Raw genomic sequence first — 24,196 nt, forward strand, 5'->3', positions numbered from 1 at the left:
GTACAATAACAACCTCTAAAAGAGATTGTTATTGGATAGGAAAGGTTTAGATGGATATGGGCCAAACGCAAACAAATGGGACTAGTTTCGTTTGTGAGACCTGGTCGGCATGGACTTATTGGGCCAACTGGTCTATTTCCGTACTGTATGACCCTATGACTGGGAAAATTATATTAGAGAATAAAGTTGGTTGCTTTTGACTGGCATGGATTCAGTTGGCTGAAAATCCTGTTTCTGTGCTGTCTCTGACTCTACAATTCCTTGTTAAGCAATCCATCCGAGAAAGGTAGAAGCTTAGACAAGCTGGGGGAGGCTGATGTTAACACCAAAGATGTTCGTAGTAGGGTGGGATTGGGGACAGTGACAGTAACCCCCAGGATATTGACAGTGGGGTAGAGGTGGGGACAATGACAGTAACCCCCAGGATGTTGATAGTGGGGATGGGCACAGTGATGGTAACTGTTGAAGAAAACTCTCGAGACTCAGACCTTGAGAACTGATTAGTTTATTCTGCGATATATCATGGGGAATTCACAATCCTAATTGTGGCTCTGTGCTATTCTGAAGTACATCAGGATACTACAGGATTATATAGAGAAAGTAGATAGGGGCTGATCGTTGATATGCCTCCAAGTTGGTACTAAATTAGAGGTTAGTCATTAGGGTCAAACCTAAGCACCATTATGCATTCCACAAGTATTTACACAGATTGCTAACACTAAACAGAGATGTCCCTAATTAGCTGAATGACCGTGAAGTGGCAATAACTCGTAAAGGAAGTGGGAAGTGGAGAGCATCGTCAACCACGTCTGAGGGGAAATTGCGGTCTTTGAAGAAGGAGGCCATCTGGGTTGTTCGGTTTACAGCTACCTAGATTACACCTCTTCTCACTCTGCCCCCTGTAAAAACGCCATCCCATATTCTCAATTCCTTCACCTTTGCCACATCAGCTCCCAGGAGGACCAATTCCAATACCGAATAACCCAGATGGCCTCCTTCTTCAAAGACCGCAATTTCCCCTCAGACGTGGTTGACGATGCTCTCCACCGCATCTCCTCCACTTCCGGCTCCTCCGTCCTTGAACCCCGCCCCTCCAATCGTCACCAGGACAGAACCCCACTAGTCCTCACCTACCACCCCACCAACCTCCAGATACATCGGATCATCCTTCGTCATTTCCGCCACCTCCAAACGGACCCCACCATCAAGGATATATTTCCCTCCCCACCCCTATCAGCGTTCCGGAAACACTACTCCCTCCGCGACACCCTTGTCAGATCCACACCCCCCACCAACCCAACATCCACTCCCGGCACCTTCCCCTGCAACCGCAAAAAATTCAAAACTTGCCCCCAAACCTCCCCCTCACTTCCCTCCAAGGCCCCAAGGGATCCTTCAGTATCCATCAGAAATTCACCTGCACCTCCACACACATCATTTACTGCACCCGATGTGGCCTCCTATACATTGGGGAGACAGGCCGCCTACTTGCGGAACGTTTCAGAGAACACCTCTGGGACACCCGCACCAACCAACCCAACCACCCCGCGGCTGAACACTTTAATTCCCCTCCCACTCTGCCAAGGACATGCAGGTCCTTGGCCTCCTCCATCGCCAGACCATGGCGACTCATCTTCCGCCTAGGAACCCTCCAACCACAAGGGATGAACGCAGATTTCTCCAGCTTCCTCATTTCCCCTCCCCCCACCTTTTCTCAGTCCCAACCCTCAGACTCAGCACCGCCTTCTTGACCTGCAATCTTCTTCCCGACCTCTCCACCCCCACCCCCTCACCAGCCTATCACCCTCACCTTAACCTCCTTCCACCTATCGCATTCTCAACGCCCCTCCCCCAAGTCCCTCCTCCCTACCTTTTATCTTAGCCTGCTTGGTGCACCCTCCTCATTCCTGAAGAAGGGCTTATGCTCGAAACGTCAATTGTCCTTCTCCTTTGATGCTGCCTTACCTGCTGCGCTTTTCCAGCAACACATTTTTAACCTTAGGAAGATAAGGCCTACCTTTAATGTTACCTAATAGTAAGGAATGCACAGCCAGCAAAATTCTGGGGACACAAAATGGTTTCTCAGCCGGATTAGGAAAATGGCTTCCAGTAAAATCACGTCAACTTTCCCAACAATAACCCTCAGGATGTTGATAGTGGAGTGGAGGTGGGGACAGTGATGGTAACCCCTTGGATGTTGATTGTGGCAAGAGGGTGAGGACCGTGACAGTAACCCCCAGGATGTTGATAGTGCAGTGGGGTAGGGACAGTGATGGTAACACCATTGAACATCGAGAGGCCATGGTTAGATGATGTACCATTTGGCCATCCATAGTTGACACACATCTTTCGAAGTGTAGATTTTACAACATAGGGAGACTTTGCGATTATGTGAAATCTCGCTTGTTTTATTTCTCCTTTCCATCAATTATTATCCTGTCATCGAAGGTAACATCTGTGACAAAAAAGACAGTTTCAGCATCCAATCTGTTATTTCCTGTTTGTCTTGTTTTGTTCCAGTTCCTGTTGCTGGGGTTTCCACACCCCCCAGAGCCACTAAAATGGAGGTTCTGATTGGGAGCCAAGGTACTGGACCCTACTTTCAATGGTACTTTCAACTGAAAGCCTTAAACAATGCCAGTGGGAATTACAACTCTAGCTCAGACAGGACAGAGCTGGCCATTGAATCCTTCCAATCCAAATGCCAAGGCCGGTACCAGTGTCTCATGATCAACAGGGGTCCCAGTGGAATGATATCCAATGTGACCAGTAATTCCATCTGCCTCACGGTGCCAGGTAATCCATTTTTCATCCATGATCCGTGCTCGTTCTTCACTGGGGTGCAGCTGAAGACTTGACATGAACACTCTATAAAAATTCCCTCAGACACTCAGCAGGTCTGGCAGCATCTGTGGAGAGAGGGGGAGAGAGAATCAGAGTTCATGTTGCAGGTTATAAACACAGAAACTGCTGGAAAAACTCAGCAGGTCGGACAGCAGCTGTGTGGGGAGAGAGAGAGAGTGTGTAACATCCTTGCTCAGATAAGGGAGACCTTTACAGAGAGACGTTTCAAGTCCTGGAGCAGGGATAGCTTGCCACAATTGGACAGGATGAGATCAGTTTGTGTGTGCAGTTTGGCGTTTCCTTATCTGAGAAAGGACATTGTGCCTATGGAGTTGGTGCAGCAAAGGTTTCCCAGAGTGATTCCTGGGATAGCAGGACTGACTGGTGGAGAGAGACTGGATTGGTTAGGACGATATTCACTGGAGTTGAGAAGAATTCAGGGGGAATCCCGTAGAAATCCATTAAATTTGAACAAGGACAAGACAGAGAAAATACAGGGAGGGTGTTCCTGGTGCCAGGCGGAGAGTTAAGAACCAGGGGGGGTCACTGTCTAAAGGAGACGTGACAAGATTGAGATGAGGAGAAATGTCTTTACTCAGAGAGTGGGGAGCCTGTGGAATTCTCTGCCATAGAAAGCAGTCAGGGCTAGAACACTGAATGTTGTTCAGGAAGGAGTTGAATAGAGTTCTTAGGGGCGAAAGGGAGGGCGCGAGGGCGAAGTTGAGTGATCAGCCATGATCCCGTTGAATTGGTGGAGCAGGCTGGAGGGGCTGAATGGCCTCCTCCCGATCATATTTTTGATGCCTCTCTGTGAATGGCCCAGTTGCCGTTGAATTCTGTTCAGAAGCTTGTTGTTTGCTGTGGGAGGAATGGGTTCCAGTTCATAGGACACTTGACATCAGTCCTGGTGAAAATGGGATTCGTTTTGTCTCTCCCTCCACCTTCTGCCCCCCCGTCCATTCTCTCCACTCCCTCTCTGCCCACACTCTGCATCTCTACCCCCATTCGGTCTCACTCCAAGCCTCTGCTCCCCTTCTCTCTCCCCCATTCTCTTATGCACCCCCATCCTCCCAAACAACAGCATATGAAATTGCTGCTCCTGCAATTCGAGGAAATCACCTCCAGCATCTAAAATACCTCAAAAAAGGAGCAGCTGTTACAGGCAGAAATTTTTCCCATAATCTTGGATTACACAGAATCCTCCTCGCACTACTCTAAACACCAGAGATTATTTGCCTAAAGTGCCCAATCTCTCGTTTGAAGACAACCCCCCCCCCCCCCCCCCCCCGAACTTGAAATGCACGAAATCACGTTGCAGTTGGTTGGTATCTTGGATGTAGAATACACATCACAAAGTGAGTTAGTCATAGCTTCTGAGAGCTCTGCAGCCCAGAAAAAGGCCCATCGAGCCTGTGCTGGTCAGAAACAACCACGCCACTATTTTCTAATCCCATTTCCCGAGCACCTTGCCCCATAGCCTTGGTGTCACGAGTTTACATCTAAATCCTCCTTCAATGTGATGAGGGCTTCATCTTCTCCCACCCTTACAGGCAGTGAGTTCCAGATTCCCCACCGCCCTCTGGGTGAACAAGATTTTCCTCACATCCCCTCGAAACCTCTGGCCCTTACCTCCAATCTGTGCCCCATCTCCACCTCTGCCAAGGGGTCAAAGTTTCTTCCTATCTTCATCCCTCATTGATTTATACATCCCTCTCTTTCAATCTACTCTGCTGTAAGGTCAACAACCCCAGTCTGTCCGATCTCCCTCAATCACTGAAACTCAGGGTTTGTTTGGGATGCTCTTCACTGGCTTGGGGCAGACTGGATGGGCTGAATGGTCTCTTTCCACACTGTATGGATTCTGGCGACATCAAGGTTTAGTGCAAAGATGTGGTGAAATTTATTCTGAAATTAATTTTGATGAGATTCATTTTCAGTTTCTGAAATAATGGGGAAGCAAAATCCTATGTTTTCAGTTCCCCAGGGTGTGCCCTGCAGATGTGAATTTGAATCTTGCTGTGGCAGGTGGTGGATTTGGAATTCGATTTGGGACAAAAACAGGTTGACCCTAATGATGACTGTTGTCAGGAACAAACAACCATCTGGTTCAAAATTGAAGACTGAGGTGAGGAGGAATTTCTTCTCTCAGAAGGTTGAGAGTGTTTGGAACTCCTTGCCACAGAGAGCTGTGTGTGGGAACAGAGAGCAGGTTTATAGCTGGAGTAGATAGATTCTTGATCAGTTGGGGAATTGAGTGTTACATGTTAAGTGCAGGAAAGTGAGCGTGAGGAATGGTGCATCAGCCATGTTGCTATTGAATGGCTGAGCAGGCTCGAGAGGCCAAATAGCCTTCTCCTGTTCCTGTCTGTAATGGTCCTTCAGGGAATGAAATCTGTCCTCCTCACCCAGTCTGCTCTGCACATGACTCCCAATCCTTTCCAAATTCCTCACCACCTTCTGGCTGAGCAAGTTGATTGGTTCAAGGACATTTTGGAATTGCATCCACTTCCCACCTTTCCGAAAGCTAGTGTGCTTCCAATTAAACCTGTTGGACTATAACCTGGTGTTGTGTGATTTTTAACTTTGTACTTCCCACCTTGGCAGAGATGGCCACATCCTTTTCAGAGTACAGAGAAATAACATTTGTCAGGGTCAGTTTTAGGTTTGTTCCAATCACATTCTTTGTCAAGAGAAATTGGTCTGGATAATGACCCCAGATATTCACAGCTCCTCCTGTACACTCTGTCTTTCAGACAAAGTTTATTATTCTCATCCAAATTTAGAGTTATATAGCATGGAAACAGGCCCTTTGGCCCAACTTGCCCAAGCTTAACAGGATTCCCAAACTCAACTAGTCCCATTTGTCTGCATTTGGCCCATATCGCTCTAAACCTTTCTTATCCATGTACCTTTCCAAATGTCTTTGAAATGTTGTAATTGTACCTGCCTCTACCACTTCCTCTGGCAGCTCATTCCATATACTCTGTAATAAATTTGCCTCTCTGATCCCTTTTTAATCTTTCCCCTCTCGCCTTTAACCTATACCCACTAGTTTTGGACACCTCTACCCTGGGGAAAAGACCATAGCTGTTTACCTTATCTATGCCCCTCGTGATTTTATAACCTCTCAGGTCACCCCTCAGCCTCCGAAAAACAGGGAGAAAAGCTCGCAGATTATGCCCCTTCTTCTTATAACTCAAATCTACAGTTGTGGTAACATCTTTGTAAATCTTTTCTGTACCCTTTCCAACTTGAGAACATCCTTTCCACAGCAGGTTGACCAGAACTGTAGACAGTGTTCTAAAAGTGGCCTCACCAACGTCCCGTACAGCTGTAACATGACGCCCCAACTCTTGCCGTCAGTGCTCTGACCAGTGAAGGGAAGCATGGCAAATGCTGCCTTCACCACAGTGTCTAGCTGTGACACCACATTCAAGGAAATGTCTTCCTGCACCCCAAGGTCTGTTTGTTCAGAAACACTCCCCAGACTTGTACAGGTTTGCCTTACCAAAATGCAACACCTCACGTTTACCGAAATTAAACTTCATCCGTCATTCCTTGACCCACTGGTCCAGTGGATCAAATTTCCATTGTACTCTTAGAAAACCTTCCTGTGTCCAAAATGCCACCAATTTTGGCCCTACTCCTATCTACTATATTTCTGTGTTGTCCTGTTTTCAGGCTGACCAAGCAGAGCAGCAAGCACCCTGCATCACGTACACCACGCTGAGGTACACAGGTACAGGAGGGGACGAGGAACAAGGTCAAGATGAAGAGGGAAACATTTATGTTCCCCTCTTAATCTTCTCTGCTCCAAGGAGCAGGAGCCTGATATCACTAATCCTTCCTTGCATGTAAAATCCTCCATTCCTGCTGTCATTCTAGTAAATCTTCAATGAACACTCTCCAGAGCTTAAAGTTTCTTAAATAAACTGCCCAGAACTGAACACAAATGTAGTCTGACCAATGATTTGTGGAGGTGGAGCATCGTCTCCTCAGCTTTATACTCAATGCCTCTATTTATAACGGCAAGGATCCTATCAGCCTTCTTCACAAAGGTTTCAGCTTGCCTGGCCACCTTCAGAGAATGATAAACGTGAACCCAGAGGTCCCTCTGCTCCAGTAATCCCTTCAAAGATGTACCATTGACCCTGCATTGTTGCCGTGTGTTTCTGTTAGCAAAATGCATTACCTCATATTTCTCTGCATTGGAATTCATCTGCCAGATTTCAGCCCATTTGGTAAACTTGTCAATCTTCCTGTGAAGTCACTCAGCATCATCTTCACAATTCACTCTTCTCCCTGGGTTAGTATCACTTGCAATTTAGAGATAATATAATCTCAATACCAAACTCCTAATCATTTATATAACCAATGTAGTTATCAATGTGTACTTGTCAGTTTCTTCCATGTGTGCATAACTATCAATTCTACCTGTCCATTTCCCCTATGTGAATGAGAGTGTAGTTACCAGTCTGTACCTGCTTTGTGAATTGGAACTGTCAATATTAATCTGTACTTGTCAGTTTCTCCTATATCAGGATGTAAATGCAGTTACAATCTATGCTCCTCAATCTCTGCATTGTCAATACGTGAATTTATTTATTGACTTCTACCTGTCAGATCCTGTTTGGTGAATGTGACCAATATGTACCTGTGAGAATCTGCTCTGAATATGAGACTGTCATTATCAGACTGTACTTGTCAGTTTATGCTGTGTGAAACTGGGAGTGTAGTTATCATTCTGTTCCTGTCAGTTTTAGCTTTGTGAATGAGAGTGTGGTTATTAATCTGTCCCTGACAGTCACTGTAATGTGAATGTGTGACGAAAGTTAACTGAAACTGACCGATGGAGACTGTTAGTCACACATTTGGATCGCAGTAACAGGGTCGTCATCGTTTGTTTGTTTCTGCAACATGAATGAGTGTGTAATTATCAGCCTGTACTTGTCAGTGTCTACTCTTGTGTATTAAAGTGGATGCTAGCAATATTCTGTGTCTGTGTGATACATTCTGTGATAGTTGTTATTAGGGTGTTGAGACTGGATCTTAATCTTTTCTGTATTTTGTGATTTTTGAGTTGACTGTCAGTCTGTGGGGGTGAGTGGGGAAGAAAGAAGATAAGGTGATGGCAGAAGGGAAATTGCTTTATTCTGAGAACCATTCTGAATTATGGTCACACATTTCTTGTTTGGGCAGAGAGTCTGGGATCTGTGGTATCACTGAGACATTTAGTTTGAAATTTTGTACCCAGACATTGTTGGTGTTTTTGTTTGTGAAAATGAGTTTTATTCTGCATGTCAGTCCATTTTTGTATGATATTTTTATACCAATATGACAACACAACAGCATGTCATCTCCTTTCTCACCAAAATTAGAATCACTGATATGGCACAGCTCAGAAGCAGACCATTCAGCTCATTGTATCTGTACTGGGACATTCTCTTATGCATCAATTCTGCAGTAATTGTTGGGAATGAGAACTTCATCCACTCATTGTCAGTGTCTGTATGGAAAGGACAATTTGACATCAATTCTGCAGACATCTAACTTTTAATAACTATAGTGCTGGTTTTGATATGTTTTCCACAATCTCAATCACATAACATTGGTCAGATCACATTTGTGTTCAGTTCTGGGCACTTTATTTCAGGAAGGATCCTCAAGCTGTGGAGAGGGTTCATCGGAGATTTACTGGGTCTCATTCACCTATGTTCAGTTGTGTTTTTTTTGTCTGAGTGTCGCATAAACTCTGTAAATAAACTCTTTTCAATGATGCTTAATTTTATTGCATTTCAGTCTCAATTTATTTTTACATTGTATGTATGTGCATGTGTGGTAGACTTTATCAGGTGCTGCATATCCTCAGCTGTGATAAGTGATGTTGAGAGTCAATTCATATCTGGAAATAATTGAGGCCAAATTTTATTATTTTCCATTCAGCATCCAGTGGCTGAGTTAGAGTGAGTTTACTCTTGAACTGAGTTACAGACTGACAACACATGTCTCCTGTAGTGAATGGAAAACAGCTGAAGTTCTTTAATTGTTAGTGCCTGTAGGAATCGTGTAAGTGAAAACATAACACACTGCAACAGAAAGGATTCGGTGCTGCTCTTCACAGTCAAGGTAGGAAACACAATGGACCTTTTGTATCTTGGATAGTGCGGAATCTAACAGAGTCATGATATAAAATGTTGGTCTTCAGAATGCCATCATTTTTTGTTTCAGTGCATAGAGATGTACTTTTCTGAACACTGCTGAAGTAACAATCAATGTAAACTGAATCCATTTGCAACTAAGAGAAACAGTGGTGAACAATTCAGCTGCATTGGAGCTGACTGACCACAATGTTCCTTGTACAGAAAAGACAATTGGCTAATTCACTTCTATTTTCTGATGTAGACAGAACATTCCCCTGCTCCGTAGTGTGATGATGCACCATTAGCAGTGCCTTTGCGTTGCTCTAGAGGTAGGGAGGAGGAAAGGACAAGGACTTTTATTTTTTTGTCATGCAGTGCGGAATATGTAAACTGCTAAATTCAATGTATTGAACAAAAGCAGTGTTCAACTCTGCTTGAAGATAAAATGTGCACTTCTACAAACCTACCAATTTTGGCATTTTTGTCCCTTTTCTCCACTGCTTTGAAGAATGGTTATTAGATTTCACTGATACATTATGAAAATTACAGCCAGATTTCACACTTTTTTGTGTTGCATCCGGGGGAGGGGGAGGAGGAATGCAGAGCTCTTCTTTCAAAATTGTTGCAATTTTTTACAAAGTACATAATTATCTGAAAAAAAAAAGAGTTTCTGGTTGGATTGAAACAGACAAAACAAATCTTCTACTGCAATATGAAGAAATGCAGAATTATGTTGATGATAAGCTCCTCTGCTACAATGATCCATTTATGCAATTGGATGCTGGCTGATCAGGATGAAAATTGTTAGCGGATTGTTTCTGATCAGTGCAAATTCAAAAGTTTCAAACGGCCTGACTCTGTGCTATTGGACTCTCTGACAAAGGATCTGTGGATAGAAAGCATTTTGAACCTAACATTTTGTGTTACTTGTAATGTCAATGTAACTGCATGGCTGTTAGACATTGTAATGTGTGTCAGGGTGGTGTATGTTTTTGAAACTCATCGTAAGTCAGAGAGCGAACGAGAGAGAGAGAGAGAGAGTGTGTGTGTGTGTGTGTGTGTGAGAGAGAAAGAGAAGAGAGAGAGAGAGATGGGGCTTGGGGGAAACATTTAGTTACATAGTTAATGGGCGGCATGGTGGCTAGCACTGCTGCCTCACAGCGCCAGAGACTGGGGTTCAATTCCCGCCTCAGGCGACTGACTGTATGGAGTTTGCATGTTCTCCCGTGTCTGCGTGGGTTTCCTCCGGGTGCTCCGGTTTCCTCCCACAGTCCAAAGATGTGCAGGTCAGGTGAATTGGCCATGCTAAATTGCCCGTAGTGTTAGGTAAGGGGTAAATGTAGGGGTATGGGTATGGGTGGGTTACGCTTCGGCGGGTCGGTGTGGACTTGTTGGGCCGTAGGGCCTGTTTCCACACTGTAATGTAATCTAATCTAATCTAAAAGCTACACATTAATCATTCTGTGTAAGGCTTTGAGACAGATTGTGCATTTGCAATTCATATTATTTGATTGCTGTGTCTATGTAAGTGACAAAAGAATAATTGTCATTCTCAGTTACTGATAGCTGAAATAAGACCATAAGACATAGGAGCGGAAATAAGGCCATTCGGCCTATCGAGTCCACTCCGCCATTCAATCAGGGCTGCTGCGCATTTCAACTCTACTTACCCGCATTCTCCCCGTAGCCCTTAATTCCTTGTGACATCAAGAATCTATCAATCTCTGCCTTGAAGACATTTAGCGTCACAGCCTCCACTGCACTCTGCGGCAATGAATTCCACAGGCCCTCCACTTTCTGGCTGAAGGAATGTCTCCGCATTTCTGATCTGAATTTACCCCCTCTAATTCTAAGGCTGTGTCCACGGGTCCTAGTCTCCTCGCCTAACGGAAACAATTTCCGAGCATCCATCCTCTCCAAGCCATGTATTATCTTGTAAGTTTCTATTAGATCTCCCCTTAATCTTCTAAACTCCAATGAATACAATACCAGGATCCTCAGCCGTTCCTCATATGTTAGACCTACCATTCCAGGGATCATCTGTGTGAATCTCCGCTGGACACGCTCCAGTGCCAGTATGTCCTTCCTGAGGTGTGGGGACCAAAATTGGACACAGTACTCCAAATGGGGCCTAACCAGAGCTTTATAAAGTCTCAGTAGTGCAACGGTGCTTTTATATTCCAACCCTCTTGAGATAAATGACAACATTGCATTCGCTTTCTTAATCACGGACTCTAGCACTCCCAGATCCCTTTGTACTTTGGCTTTACGAATTTTCTCACCGTTTAGAAAGTAGTCCATGCTTGTATTCTTTTGTCCAACGTGCAAGACCTCACAATGTATCCTTCAATGTGCTCACTATCTACCTCATGTTTGGTTATTCAAACTAACAGCATCGTCTATTTGTTCACCTGGCTTGCAACATTAAAATTATCCTGACTAAAGTTCAGAACCTGAGGACAACCTCAATCGGGACCTTGGGTTCCTGTCACACCACACACTCTCTCACTCACACACACACTCATGCAGACGCTCTCTCATCCACACACTTTCCCTCATCCACACATATAAATAACCCTCCACACTCACATCCATGCACACACCTTCTCACAGGCTTTATACTCTATCGCACTCATACACACTTTACCAAGCATACACACACACACACATTTGCATATGTACTCACACTCCAATGCTTTCTCTCTCTCTCACACACACACACACACACACACACACACACGCACGCACATGCAAATCTCTGGGGTGAATGTGCATTTGCAGGATTATATTTGCAGATGCATTCTATTTTGCTCAAAAAGAGCACAACCTGCAGGCAGTCAATCCATATAATACTTTATATGTTCCTACTTTGGCAATAGAACCAGTCTGACTCAAGATTGGGATACAGACAGACTTTACACGTTTAATACATTGTCTGAGCTGAGATGTCACCCTCTTTTGAATAAAGTCTGAAGTCATCTTTGGAATGTGACTTAAAAGTAGTTCTGGGATGTATATATTAATGAACTGAAACCTGCAACCCATTCTAAAAGATGAAACACTGAACAGCAATCTTGGTTTCTTTAAAATATCATTTCAGTTGCATGACACTATAATCTTTTGCGATAGATTCTGTGTCTCGTGTTCCTGTTTCATGGCTACCTGATGAAGGAGCAGCGCTCTGAAAAATAGTACTTCCAAATGAACCTGCTGGACCATAATCTGGTGTTGTGAGATTTTTCAATTGTGGTCGGCATATTACAGGAAGGACGTGGAGAATTTAGAGAGGGTGCAGAAGAGGTTTGCCAGAATGTTGTCTAGAGGGTATGAGCTATAAAGAGAAGCTAGAAAAACACAAGTAGTTTTCTTCTGAGCAGCAGAGGCTGAGGGCAGACTTAATAGAAGTCTGTAAAAATTTGAGAAGAGTTGCTGCACAGGTTGAGGTTCTGGATCTACGTTTTCTCACTAAGCTGGAAGGTCCAGTTTCAGATGTTTTGTCACCATATTAGGTACCATTATCAGTGAGCCAATGGATGAAGCACTGGTGGTATGGCCTGCTTTCTATTTAGGTGTCCACCTACATTGGACAAACAGGCAGAAAACTAGCCACTGGGATATATGAACATCAACTAGCCACAAAAAGACATGACCCACTCTCACTAGTATCCTTACATACAGGTGAGGAAGGACACCACTTCAACTGTGACAACACATCCATTCTAGGACAAGTCAAACCGAGACATGCAATGGTATTCCAAGAAGTGTGGTATTCCAACCGGAAATCCATCAACAAACAGATTGACTTGGATCCCATTTACCACCCCGGAGAAAATTAACACGAAGCGACACAACCACAGGAAATGACATCACAAACCCAAGGAAACCGAATAAACAGAAAGCGGGCCATACCACCAGTGCTTCATCCAGAGGCTCACTGATGATTAATTATAAAACGTCTGAAAGCAAACCTTCCATCTCAGTGAGCAAACCTACATCCAGAACTCCCATAATATTATGAGATACATGCTTAAGGTTGATGGTCAGAATCTATTTCCAAGAGTTGAAATGTCTAAAACTAAGAGGCATGCATATAAGGTGAGACGGGGAAAGTTCAAAAGGGACCCATGGTGCAGTTTCTTTTAATGTAGAGAGGGATAGGAGTGGAACGCACTGCCAGGGGTGGTGATGGAGGCAGATACGATAAAGGTATTGAAGGGACTTAAAAATAAGCAAATTAACATGCAAGAAATGGTGGGATATGGACCAAGGGCAGGCAGAAGGGATTCATTTCATTTGGCGTCAAGTTCAGCACAACATTGTGGGCTGAAGGACCCGTTCCTGTGCTGTACCATACTATGTTCAGATTTAATGCAATGTATATTTCGGATGAGGATTCATTCAAGTTGATAGGAAATGGGTAGCATGCATTGAGAATGTAGATAAAAAATATATACTTCTATTTCCTTGGTGTTGTTTGACTCTTGGTTTGAACATAATCTCTCTGGAAATGGAACTCAATGTGAACATGACTCAATCCACTCTGTGACTGTGGAAAGGATGTTCTTCGCTCTGACAGCAGTAACGTACCTGCTGGTTGTTCGAAGCAGCTGGTCACACTTGGCTCTGTACCGTGGGAATATTACATTGTCTTGGTCCTTTGAGTACTTGCCTGAAGGAAGACAGAAGAGATACCTCCTGTAAATCAACCTCAGTTGTGATTGGCAACATCAATGTAACATTCAATTAATGATCATTAGGGTTTGTTGTTTAAAGCCTGCAATTTAAACAGAACCACCAGTCTGATTCCACTCCTGCTCAGAGCTGCTCCTTGTCCATTTTTTTTCTTAAAATTCTAATACCAGTTGAGTGAGATTTGGAAACTAAACAACACCCATACAGCTCCATGAATGGGGCCACCTAATGCAAGTGGGTATGTGAGTTCAGTTATTGATCTATACCTGTCAGTTCCTGCTTGGTGAATGTGTGGGTGTAATTATCAAACTGTAACTTTTGCTATATGGTAAATATATTTACATATTCACACAGCATTGACTGGTCTGGTCTCATCGATAACTAGAGAATCATAAAAATAATACAGCTTCGGGGGGGGGGTGGTGGCATTCAGCCCATCTTGTCCATGCCAACGCCACCACAGCCAGTAACCTTGCAGTTTACAACACTTGAGATGCTGTTCCATAGAATTTTTGTTTGAAAAAAAAGTAAGGTCTCTGCCTGCACCTCCAAATCAAGCAGTGAATTCCAGATACCAAGCACTCTCTGCATAAAAAAAATTGCTCATATCATCTAATCCTACAACCACTGAGCTTAAATCAGTGATCCCTGGTTTTTGAACTCTCTGCCAAAGGAAATGGGTTCCTCCTGTCTAATTGCTCCCTCTCACTAATTAGTTAAAAATCACACAACATCAGGTTATAGTTCAACAGGTTTATATGGAAGTGCACGCTTTCAGAGTGCTGGTCCTTCATCGGGTAGTTCACTATTTAGTACTATATCCACCACGGCTACGGCGGGTCTATGTTCCAGGACCTATAGTGGAAACGCAAAACTACAGATAGGTGCAAAACCATTAATTTAAATGGGAAATATGCCTTCCCGGCATACTCCTGGTCCCTGGTTCTGGAACATTCCCTTTTATATACTCAGACCACGGTAAACCACGATAACCGGACCCACGAATGTGGGGTTGCCCTGTATTCCTTAATCATGGCACCTCGGCTCCAAGGAATACAACCCCAACCTCTCCAAATAGCTACAATTCACCAGCACTGGCAACATTCGAGTAAATCTCCTCTGCACTCTCTCCACAGCAATGACGTCCTTCCTGTAACGTGGTGACCCGACTGCACACACATCTTCTGTTGTAGCCGCCAGTGCTTCATACAGTTTCTTTGTGATTTCCCTATTTTTGTAGGCACCCATCTGCCAATGAGGGAGAGCATTCCATGTGCCTTCTTTACAACCCTATCTATCTTTAGGAACCTGTGCATTTGCACACTAAGATCTGTCACTTCACCTGCCCCTCTCAATATATTCCCATTTACTGTCTATTTCCATTCATTGTCCGACTTCCCAAAATGCATTCCCTGACACTTTTCACAGCTGAACTCTGCCACTTTCCTACCCACTCCACCAAACCATCCATATAGCTTTGGAGCTTACAGCTATCCTCCACACTATCCACTACACGGCCAATTTTTGTGTCGTCTGCAAATTTCACAAATTTGCCCACCATATTCAACTCCAAATCATTAATATATTAAACAAACAGCTCAGGTTTGAGCCATGCAGAGCACCACTTAAACCAGCTTTCTATTCACAATGGCCACCATTGACCATTATCCTTTCTTTCCTGTGACTGAACCAACTTTGGATCCAATTCAGCACATGACCCTGTATCCCGTGGGCTTTTACTTCTTCACCCAGTCTGCTGTGATGCTGCTGCTCCTTTAACAACCTTGTAAAAGACACTGAAAAGTCAGAGTTGATGGGTTTTAGGGCCATTTTGATTATAGCTAACGGGTAATGCCCCAGGCAAAAGGCTTCCACATTTTTAATTAGAACACTTGTACAATGAAAAGGGAGTGTCCCAGTTTTACCAGCTCAGCTTTTCTGTGGTTTGATTTGGTTTTTGGCTGTCTGGCTATTGACTGAAAGCAGTCAGGCAGTTGAAAAAGCTGCTGAACCCAAAGAAGCAGGTCCATGCTGGTACACTCTCTCTTACATCTCTCCTGTAAGACCCGGTTGTTTGATTTTACCTTTTGTGCCAAAGGGGTGTTTATGGGGATTGTTGTAAATGTTGAGCCCACCATCATTAAATTGGTATAATCTGTTGGGTTTTCAGATTTTTAAGTTATTTAGTATTCTGTACTCTTTTGTTTGTGTATCATTCGGTAAATTCGTAAATCAAACTGTTTTGTTTAAAACTACTAGTTTGACCAGCTGCATCCCCCCCTGGAATATCTTCGTTATACCTGCTTAAAACATCTAGCAAAGTTAGGGTCTGGGTTACTTTGTTGAAATGTTTGGAGGGGGTCTGGCCTTTTCCATAACAGGTTGGGGGCTGTTTGCAGAATTTATTCTGTAGTTCTGATTTGGGATTCGGGTTGTTGGACTCAAAGACAGCAAGTGGTACGTCTGAGCGTCTTTTGTTCCGGGTGTTGAATTCAATTAGTTTAAACAGCGCTTGGAGAAAGTGAGGACGGCAGATGCTGGAGATCAGAGACGAGAGTGTAGCACTGGAAAAGCAAGGTCAGGCAGCATCTGAGAAGGAGAATCAATGTTTCAGGCATCAGCCTTTCATTAGGAAACAGCGCTTGGGATACCAATTGCTCTGAGTCAAGAGTTTTCTGGGGGTGGAAGAAGTGGCTTCAGATTTTTGCAAAAAGTGATTAATGTCAAGCTGCTGGAATTAGCAGACCGGCTGAAGCTTGACCTGCCTCCACCCACGAGGAAATGGGCGCTAACTACAGCAATAGCTCAACATTTAAATTTGCTGGAAACGCCATCTTCAGAGATGGCTAACATGCAATTGAAAATGAAACAACTCAAGTTAGAGGCAAAAATCAAGGGCAACAGAAACGAAACAGTTTGAATTACGATTAAAAACAGAACAGAGGGAGAAAAGAGAGAAAAGAAGAGTGAGGAAAGGAAGAAAAAGGGAGTTTGAACTTTGGTAATTGACACTTAGACAGGAGTTCAAAAATTCACTTCCTGAAGTAATGAGAACTCATGTGTAAGAGCAGAGAGTTAAAACATCAAGACTGGCATCAGAAATGGCTGATGATTGAGTTGATCAATAAATCAAAATTGGGCTGCCAAAATCAATTTCAATCCACGAGGGATAATAATTGTGGATAAGAGAAATTCTCACATGGAAAGTAAAAAGTAGATCTCTGTGAAGATCATAAGGATAATTTACCACAGGGTGAAAAGGAAAGCCTCGAAGGGGAAAGACAAGTGAAAAAGCTCCGGTGTTTTCAATAAAGTAGGCCACATGGAATCAGTATTAGTGGGTTAGGAAAAGCTCTTAGAAGCCAGATGTACGAAAACCGGATAAGCCAGTGAATTTTGTTTGAGTGGTAACAGAGAGCACTGTGGAGACTAGAAAGCTGCACCAGAATGTACAAGCTGGTCTGAGGTTGTTTATGGAGGAAGTGCCAGATCTTCTTAAACCATACACCGTGAAGGTGAAGTTTACTCGCATAGGCCAGGAGCAGCAGGTAAAGAGGTAGCAATATTCAGAGATACAAGGATCCTCTCAATCTGTGATGCTAAAAGATGAGGATATATGTACCTCCGAAGGACTATTGACAGAAAAGGTACGAGTAATGGGAATTCACATTGAAATAAGAAATGCTCAATTGTAAGAAGTGAGGTTAGAGTGTCCAGTGAAGAGGGGAGAAGTCATAGTAGGAGGACTGGAATACAATTTGTCCTTGCTAATGATGTTGCTGATTCACTGGTGGGAGTGCCGATTGTGGTTGCAAAGCCAATGCAAATTCAGGCAACTGAACTATTGCAGGACACATATCCTGGGATGTTTCCTGATTGTGTGGTAACGAGGTCACAAAGTCACCAGTTGAAACAGGAAAGATCAAAGAGTACAGATAAGAAAGTTGAAGGGAAATTAGCAGAGACCCTGTTTGATCAGATAGAACCAGGAACAGAGATGACAAAGCCGACATCTTTAGCTCAGGTAAATTAACTGAGTTACAGCAAAAAGATAAAAATTTAAAGCAAGTGTATCAAAAGGCATACACAAAACGAATCCAAATGTATCTCTGATTGTTATGATCTTAAAAATGATGTCTTAATGAGGAAATGGAGAACATCATATTCAGGCAGATGAGAAATGGGCAGAAGTTTATCAAGTTGCATTGCCAGTGGGTTATAGAAAGGATGTGTTGTGAGTAGCACATGAGCTACCTGCATAGATTGTCTGTTTGAAATTCACATTATTTAGTCATCATCTCTGGATGTGACAACTATTCAGTAAAGGATTAATTCTGTCCTTCTCAGTCACACATAAACTCCATGTAAATATGCTTCATCCCGGTTGGAGGATTTGAGCTATAGGCAGAGGCTGAATAGACTGGAGCTGCCCCTCTGTCAATTCTAACTTGTCAGATCTTCTTTGAATTTGAATCACAACCCTGAAAAGAAAGCATGTTTAATTTGAGACTAATGAATCATTTCAAATTTAACCTTTCAGCCTCTGGTACAGAATGATTTTGTGTTTAAGATAAAAAGCAGGAGTCTGCTCCCAGCTTAAAAATCATTCTAAACCTAACATTGAAGAGATTCTGACACAATCTGTGAGGAGGCCATTTTATGGTCAAAGCTTGCCCTCCTCGCTGAGAAGCCATTTTGTAAAACAATGATATCAGACATGCAAGCTGTGCAAGGTTACCTTATGATCTCTCCCACTTAGTTTAGACTGATACCTCTTTATGATGGGGTTTAACCTCACCAACAGGCACTGACTGGGCTGGATCTATTTTTCCCACCTGATGGATGGCTAAGGGCCTACAGGAGTGATCAGCTAAGCGCACACAGACCTGTTAATTAACTTCTCTTCCTTACGCATTATTGCCTTTCCACTGTCTGTCTAATTAAGAACATGCAGTGTTTTTTGTAAAAGTTTGTAAAACGGAAGCCTGTTTGTGACAGAAGAGTGGAGTAGCCTGCGAAGGCTCTTAAAGGAAGTTCTGGTATCCTACATTTCTAAGGTTTTAGAATCTCAGATAGCCTGGATTTTAGGTGTTAATATTGCATTGTAACAGTGATGCTATTGGTAAATAAAGGGGAAGGCTAAAATTAAACTAAACTGTTTGTACGAGGTTTTTACACCAGACTACCAAAGAGTACAATCTCCAGGACAAACCAGGAGAGGCTTATAGGTCTGAGTCCACTAGGAATTCCCTGGGCTGTCTCAAATCTGTACTTTAACAATATCAACAGGAAGGGTTTAGAGAGAGATGGGTGAAGTGCTGGCAAATGGAACTAGATTAGGTTAGAATATCTGGTCAGCATGGACAAGTTGGATTCAAGGGCCTGTTTCCATGCTATACGTCTCTACGACTGGACGACTCTTCGGTAACTCTTGCCCTGTCGATGAGCACAGTTTCCTTCCATCTCTGTGCTTAACCCCCTCCTTCACGGATGGTTGTTGAAACAATGCAATAATGTGGCCTATTTGTCTATCTTCATTGTAACTTTGAAACTGCCCTTAATAACTGCAGATTTTAATGCAGTTCCTGAATGTCTATTTTGGATGAGGATTCAGTTTATCTATCTCCAACACTGGTGTGTAAACGTCAATGGGCTACGTACCTTCCATTTGTTAGAGGCAGCTGATCACTTTTTGCTTTAAACTGAGGAAGTATTACAGCATCTTAGTCCCTCAGGTGTTTTTCTGGAGGAAGACAGAGAGACACCACCTGTAAATCAACATAAGGCTAGTCTGGCAATATTGAACTGATCATTGTCACATTCATTGCATATTCATTAGGATGTGTGTTTTGTTTTTCTTTAAAGCCAACAACTTAACCAGAATCACGGATCTGATTCCATTGTTTCCCTGAGCTGCTCCTTGTCTGGGGATTGTGTTTGTTTTTCATGTGATTCGATACCAGTTGGTTTGGAGATGTTGGTGTTGGACTGGGGTGCACAACGTTACACATCAAGTGCTTCCAAAAAAAACCGTTGAACTATAACCTGGTGTTGTGCGATTTTTAACTTGATATCAGTTGAGTGAGATCCAAGAACTGAGCAACAACTGCCCAGCACCATGAATGGGAATACTCAACCACCAGGATGCTTACACAGCTCAATATCCAACTCCCCAACTACCAGTTGGAAATAGGAAAAACGGCGCTATTTCTAATGTTTTTATCAGGACCCCAGTGTATGTCCTTTTACAAGAGTATCACATTCCTACAGTTGGTCCACACAACCTCAAGGAACAGCGGGAAACAGATTGAAATTAAAACTGGGTTCAGAGATTGCAAACCACAAGAATGTCCCACAGCAGCTTCTTCCCGCTCTGCCTCCCTCAGCAGGCCCACACACAGCCCGAGAAAGGCCTCTCTCTTCCCCCCAGCCCGCTCACTCCAAGTTCCGGGACCAGTTCCTGCTCCGCTCGGCCTCTTACAAACAGCCCCCGGTTCTCCCTGAACTCACCCCCGAATCAATCCCGGTCTCGGAGCCCCCTCTGTGTCCCAGGCTCCCATCCCGATGTGCTGCTGGAAGGAGCCTGCTGTTCCCTCGCTTCCCTGGGCGCTGATCTCTCCATTGCGGCCTGTTTCAAACAAACCTCTTGCACTCACTGAGTAAATGCTCCTCAATGGCAGCGCTGGGGGAGGGCCTCACGCATGCGCTCCTCTGCTCAGGGACAGTCAGTGTTGGGGAGAAAAGGTTCAGTCCCAGATATAGCTGGGGCTAGAGTGAGCTGGATTTTTTTTTCAAAAATATACTTTATTCATAAAATATTTTGATGATCTGTACAACTGGACATGCCATACATATGTAAACATTCCATTTGTTTGCATACCGAAAACAGAGTAATCATTCCTATTTACAGGTCTGTACAATTACATTTTTAGCTGAGGCGTCAGCAGAGCACAAATGACTGCGTGGGCCCCCTGTGCTTAGGCATGCAGATGTTACACGGTGGTCTTTCCCCACCGTGCCTTGGCAGCAGCTGCCCCAAGCTCCATCGCGTCCCTCAACACGTAGTCCTGGACCTTGGAATGTGCCAGTCTGCATCACTCAGTCAGGGTCAACTCCTTCAGCTGGAAGATCAACAGGTTTCAGACTGCCCAGAGAGCGTCCTTCACCGAGTTGATGATCCTCCAGGCACAGTTGATGTTCGTCACGGTGTGCGTCCCGGGGAACAGGCCGTAGAGCACGGAGTCCCGCGTCACGGCACTGCTCGGGATGAACCTCGACAAACACCACTGCATTCCTCTCCAGACTTCTTCTGCGTAGGCACATTCTAGAAGGAGGTGTGTGACAGTCTCGTTCCCCCCCCGCAGCCGCTTCGAGGGCAGCATGCGGTGCGGCTGAGAGTCCGAGCGTGCATAAAGGATCTCACAGGCAGAGTCCTTCTCACCACCAGCCAAGCCATGTCTTGGTGCTTGTTGGAAAGTTCTGGCGATGAGGCATTCTGCCAAATGGCTTTGACAGTCTGCTCAGGGAACCGCTCAATAGGATCCACCCTCTCCTTTTCCCGAAGGGTCTCAAGGACACTACTTGTTGACCACTTCCTGATGGACTTGTGGTCAAAGGTGTTTTTCTTCATAAACTTCTCCACGAAGGACAGGTGATATGGAACGGTCCAACTACTCGGAGCGTTCCGCGGCAGTGAGGCCAGGCCCATCCTTCGCAACACCAGGGACATGTAGAACCTCAGTACGTAGTGACACTTGGTGTTTGCGTACCGGGGATCCACGCACAGCTTGATGCAGCCACACACAAAGGTGGCCATCAGGGTGAGGGTGGCATTGGGTGTATTTTTTACCCCGTTGCCCAGATCTTTGTACAGTGAGTCCCTTCAGACCCGGTCCATCTTTGACCTCCATATAAACTGGATGATGGCCCGGGTGACTGCAGGGTCACAGGTTCTGGGATTAGGCAGACCTGTGCCACGTATAATAGCAATGACAGTGCCTCACAGCTGATGACCAGGTTTTTTCCCGCGATGGAGAGCGACCGTAGCTTCCTTCTGCCCAGTTTCTGCCTCACTTTGCTGATACACTTCTCCCAAGACTTGGCGCACGCCCCAGCCCCACGGAACCAAATACCCAGCACCTTCAGGTGGTCGGTCCTGACGGTGAAGGGAATCGAGGATTGGTCGGCCCAGTTCCCAAAGAGCATAGCCTTGCTCTTGCCTCAGTTTACCTTGGCCCCCGAGGCCCATTCAAACTGGTCACATATGCACATGAGTCTGCGCACAGACAGCAGATCCGAGCAGAAAATGGCAACGTCATCCAAGTACAGGGAAGCCTTAATCTGCATGCCCCCTCCGCCAGGAATAGTCACCCCTCTCAGGCTCGCATCCTTCCTGATGGACTCGGCAAATGGCTCTATGCAGCACACAAACAAGGCAGGAGAGAGAGGGCAGCCCTGCCTGACTCCAGATCTGACTGGGAAGCTATCTGATTCCCACCCATTGATTGAGACTGCACTGACAATGTTGGTAAAAACAATGACTGCAGATGCTGGAAACCAGATTCTGGATCAGTGGTGCTGGAAGAGCACAGCAATTCAGGCAGCATCCGAGGACAGGCAAAATCGATGTTTCGGGCAAAAGCCCTTCATCAGGAATAAAGGCAGAGAGCCTGAAGCATGGAGAGATAAGCTAGAGGAGGGTGGGGGTGGGAGAGAGTGGCATAGAGTACAATAGGTCAGTGGGGAAGGAGATGAAGGTGATAGGTCAGGGAGGAGAGGGTGGAGTGGATAGGTGGAAAAGGAGCTGGGCAGGTCGGACAAGTCCGGACAGGTCAGGGGATCGAGTTTCTGGAGGTTAGAAGCTAGGATGAGGTGGGGGAAGGGGAAATGAGGAAACTGTTAAAATCCACATTGATGCCCTGGGGTTGAAGTGTTCCGAGGCGGAAGATGAGGCGTTCTTCCTCCAGGCGTCTGGTGGTGAGGGAGCGGCGGTGGAGGAGGCCCAGCACCTCCATATCCTCGGCAGAGTGGGAGGGGGAGTTGAAATGTTGAGCCACTGGGCGATGTGGTTGATTGGTGCGGGTGTCTCGGTGATGTTCCCTAAAGCGCTCTGCTAGGAGGCGTCCAGTCTCCCCAATGTAGAGGAGACCGCATCGGGAGCAACGGATACAATAGATGATATTAGTGGATGTGCAGGTAAAACCCCAGGGCATCAATGTGGATTTTAACAGTTTCCTCATTTCCCCTTCCCCCACCTCATCCTAGCTTCTAACCTCCAGAAACTCGATCCCCTGACCTGTCCGGACTTGTCCGACCTGCCCAGCTCCTTTTCCACCTATCCACTCCACCCTCTCCTCCCTGACCTATCACCTTCATCTCCTTCCCCACTGACCTATTGTACTCTATGCCACTCTCTCCCACCCCCACCCTCCTCTAGCTTATCTCTCCATGCTTCAGGCTCTCTGCCTTTATTCCTGATGAAGGGCTTTTGCCCGAAACGTCGATTTTGCCTGTCCTCGGATGCTGCCTGAATTGCTGTGCTCTTCCAGCACCACTGATCCAGAATCTGACAATGTTGGTGTAGAGCAATCTGATCCAATTGCAGATTCCCTCCCCAAAGCCCATTTTGGAGAGAACATCTCTCATATACCTGTGTGATATCCTGTCAAAGGCTTTCTCCTGGTCCAGGCTGATCAGGCAGGTGTCCAACCCTCTGTCCTGCACGTAGGTGATCACATCTCTGAGGAGTGCGAGACTCTCAGCGATCTTCCTGCCCGGCACAGCACAGGTTTGGTCAGGGTGAATCACCGACCCTAGAGCAGACCTGACCCGGTTGGCGATTACCTTTGACAGAATTTTGTAATCCGCATTCAACAGTGAGATTGGTCTCCAATTTTTGAGTTCCTCCCTCTCCCCCTTCCATTTGTAGATGAGGGTGATGATGCCTTTCCTCATGGATTCACTCATGGTACCTGCCCGAAGCATACTGACATACACCTCCAACAGGTCCTGGCCAATCAAGTCCCACAGAGCGGAATAGAGCTCGACCAGTAAGCCGTCGCTTCCGGGAGTTTTATTCTTTTCGAAGGACTAGAGGGCCTTGGTCAGCTCGTCCAGAGATAGCGGCAGGTCCAGCCTCTCCCGTGTTCTGTTGTCTAAGACCTCCGTGATCGACGACAGGAACGACTGGGAGGCCGCGCTGTCGGTCGGCTTCGCGTCATACAGTCTGGCATAGAAGGATTTACTGATCCTCATGACGTCAGCCTGAGATGACGTTATCAAGCCATCTTCTTTCTTCAGGCTGCTGAGCACGGAGCTCTCTTTGTGCACCTTCTGGAAGAAGAAACGTGAGCACATCTCGTCCTGCTCCACCGAGCGGACCCTGGACCGGAAGATTATCTTGGAGGCCTCCGAGGCAAAGAGCGAGGCTTGCTGGCCCTTCACCTCCTTGAGGTCCTCTGTGACATCGACCCCCATCATCTGCAGCAGGAGCAGGTTCTGCATACTTTCCTGGAGCTGGG

The 24,196-nt window shown here is 45.2% G+C and overlaps 3 protein-coding genes and 1 long non-coding RNA gene across 6 annotated transcripts in view; 2 read left to right on the forward strand and 2 right to left on the reverse strand.

Moving 5' to 3' along the window:
• LOC122546999 (uncharacterized) overlaps positions 1-8,627 on the forward strand; it is a 48,086-nt gene extending 39,459 nt beyond the window's left edge. The window contains exons 6-7 of one of the 2 annotated variants that reach the window (XM_087984684.1): positions 2,521-2,796; positions 6,526-8,627. In XM_087984684.1, coding sequence (XP_087840810.1) covers positions 2,521-2,796; positions 6,526-6,530 — 281 coding nt within the window. In that variant the 3' untranslated portion in view covers positions 6,531-8,627. Of the gene's footprint in view, positions 1-2,520 lie in introns of both variants that reach the window. The other variant, XM_087984683.1, reaches the window with a different exon arrangement.
• The window catches only part of LOC148135381 (uncharacterized), a 293,567-nt gene that overhangs the window by 165,203 nt on the left and 104,168 nt on the right, over positions 1-24,196 (forward strand). The window lies entirely within an intron of this gene.
• Positions 1-24,196, reverse strand: part of LOC148135383 (high affinity immunoglobulin epsilon receptor subunit alpha-like) — a 131,694-nt gene that overhangs the window by 89,031 nt on the left and 18,467 nt on the right. The window contains exon 1 of one of the 2 annotated variants that reach the window (XM_087984675.1): positions 20,187-20,363. The exons of the other annotated variant lie outside the window; for it this stretch is intronic. The gene's annotated coding sequence lies outside the window, so the exon portion shown is untranslated. Of the gene's footprint in view, positions 1-20,186; positions 20,364-24,196 lie in introns of those variants that run through there. 2 annotated transcript variants of the gene reach the window in all.
• On the reverse strand, positions 2,773-19,422 carry LOC148135385 (uncharacterized). The gene is made up of 3 exons (XR_015755153.1): positions 19,338-19,422; positions 13,572-13,653; positions 2,773-2,909 (listed from the first exon to the last, which is right to left on the reverse strand). It is a non-coding gene; the product is annotated as an uncharacterized LOC148135385 (long non-coding RNA).

This window comes from Chiloscyllium plagiosum, unplaced genomic scaffold, assembly GCF_037043375.1.
Source record: "Chiloscyllium plagiosum isolate Xiang-an unplaced genomic scaffold, Cpla_swu_hap1 HiC_scaffold_49, whole genome shotgun sequence".
NCBI classification, from domain to species: Eukaryota; Metazoa; Chordata; class Chondrichthyes; order Orectolobiformes; family Hemiscylliidae; genus Chiloscyllium; species Chiloscyllium plagiosum.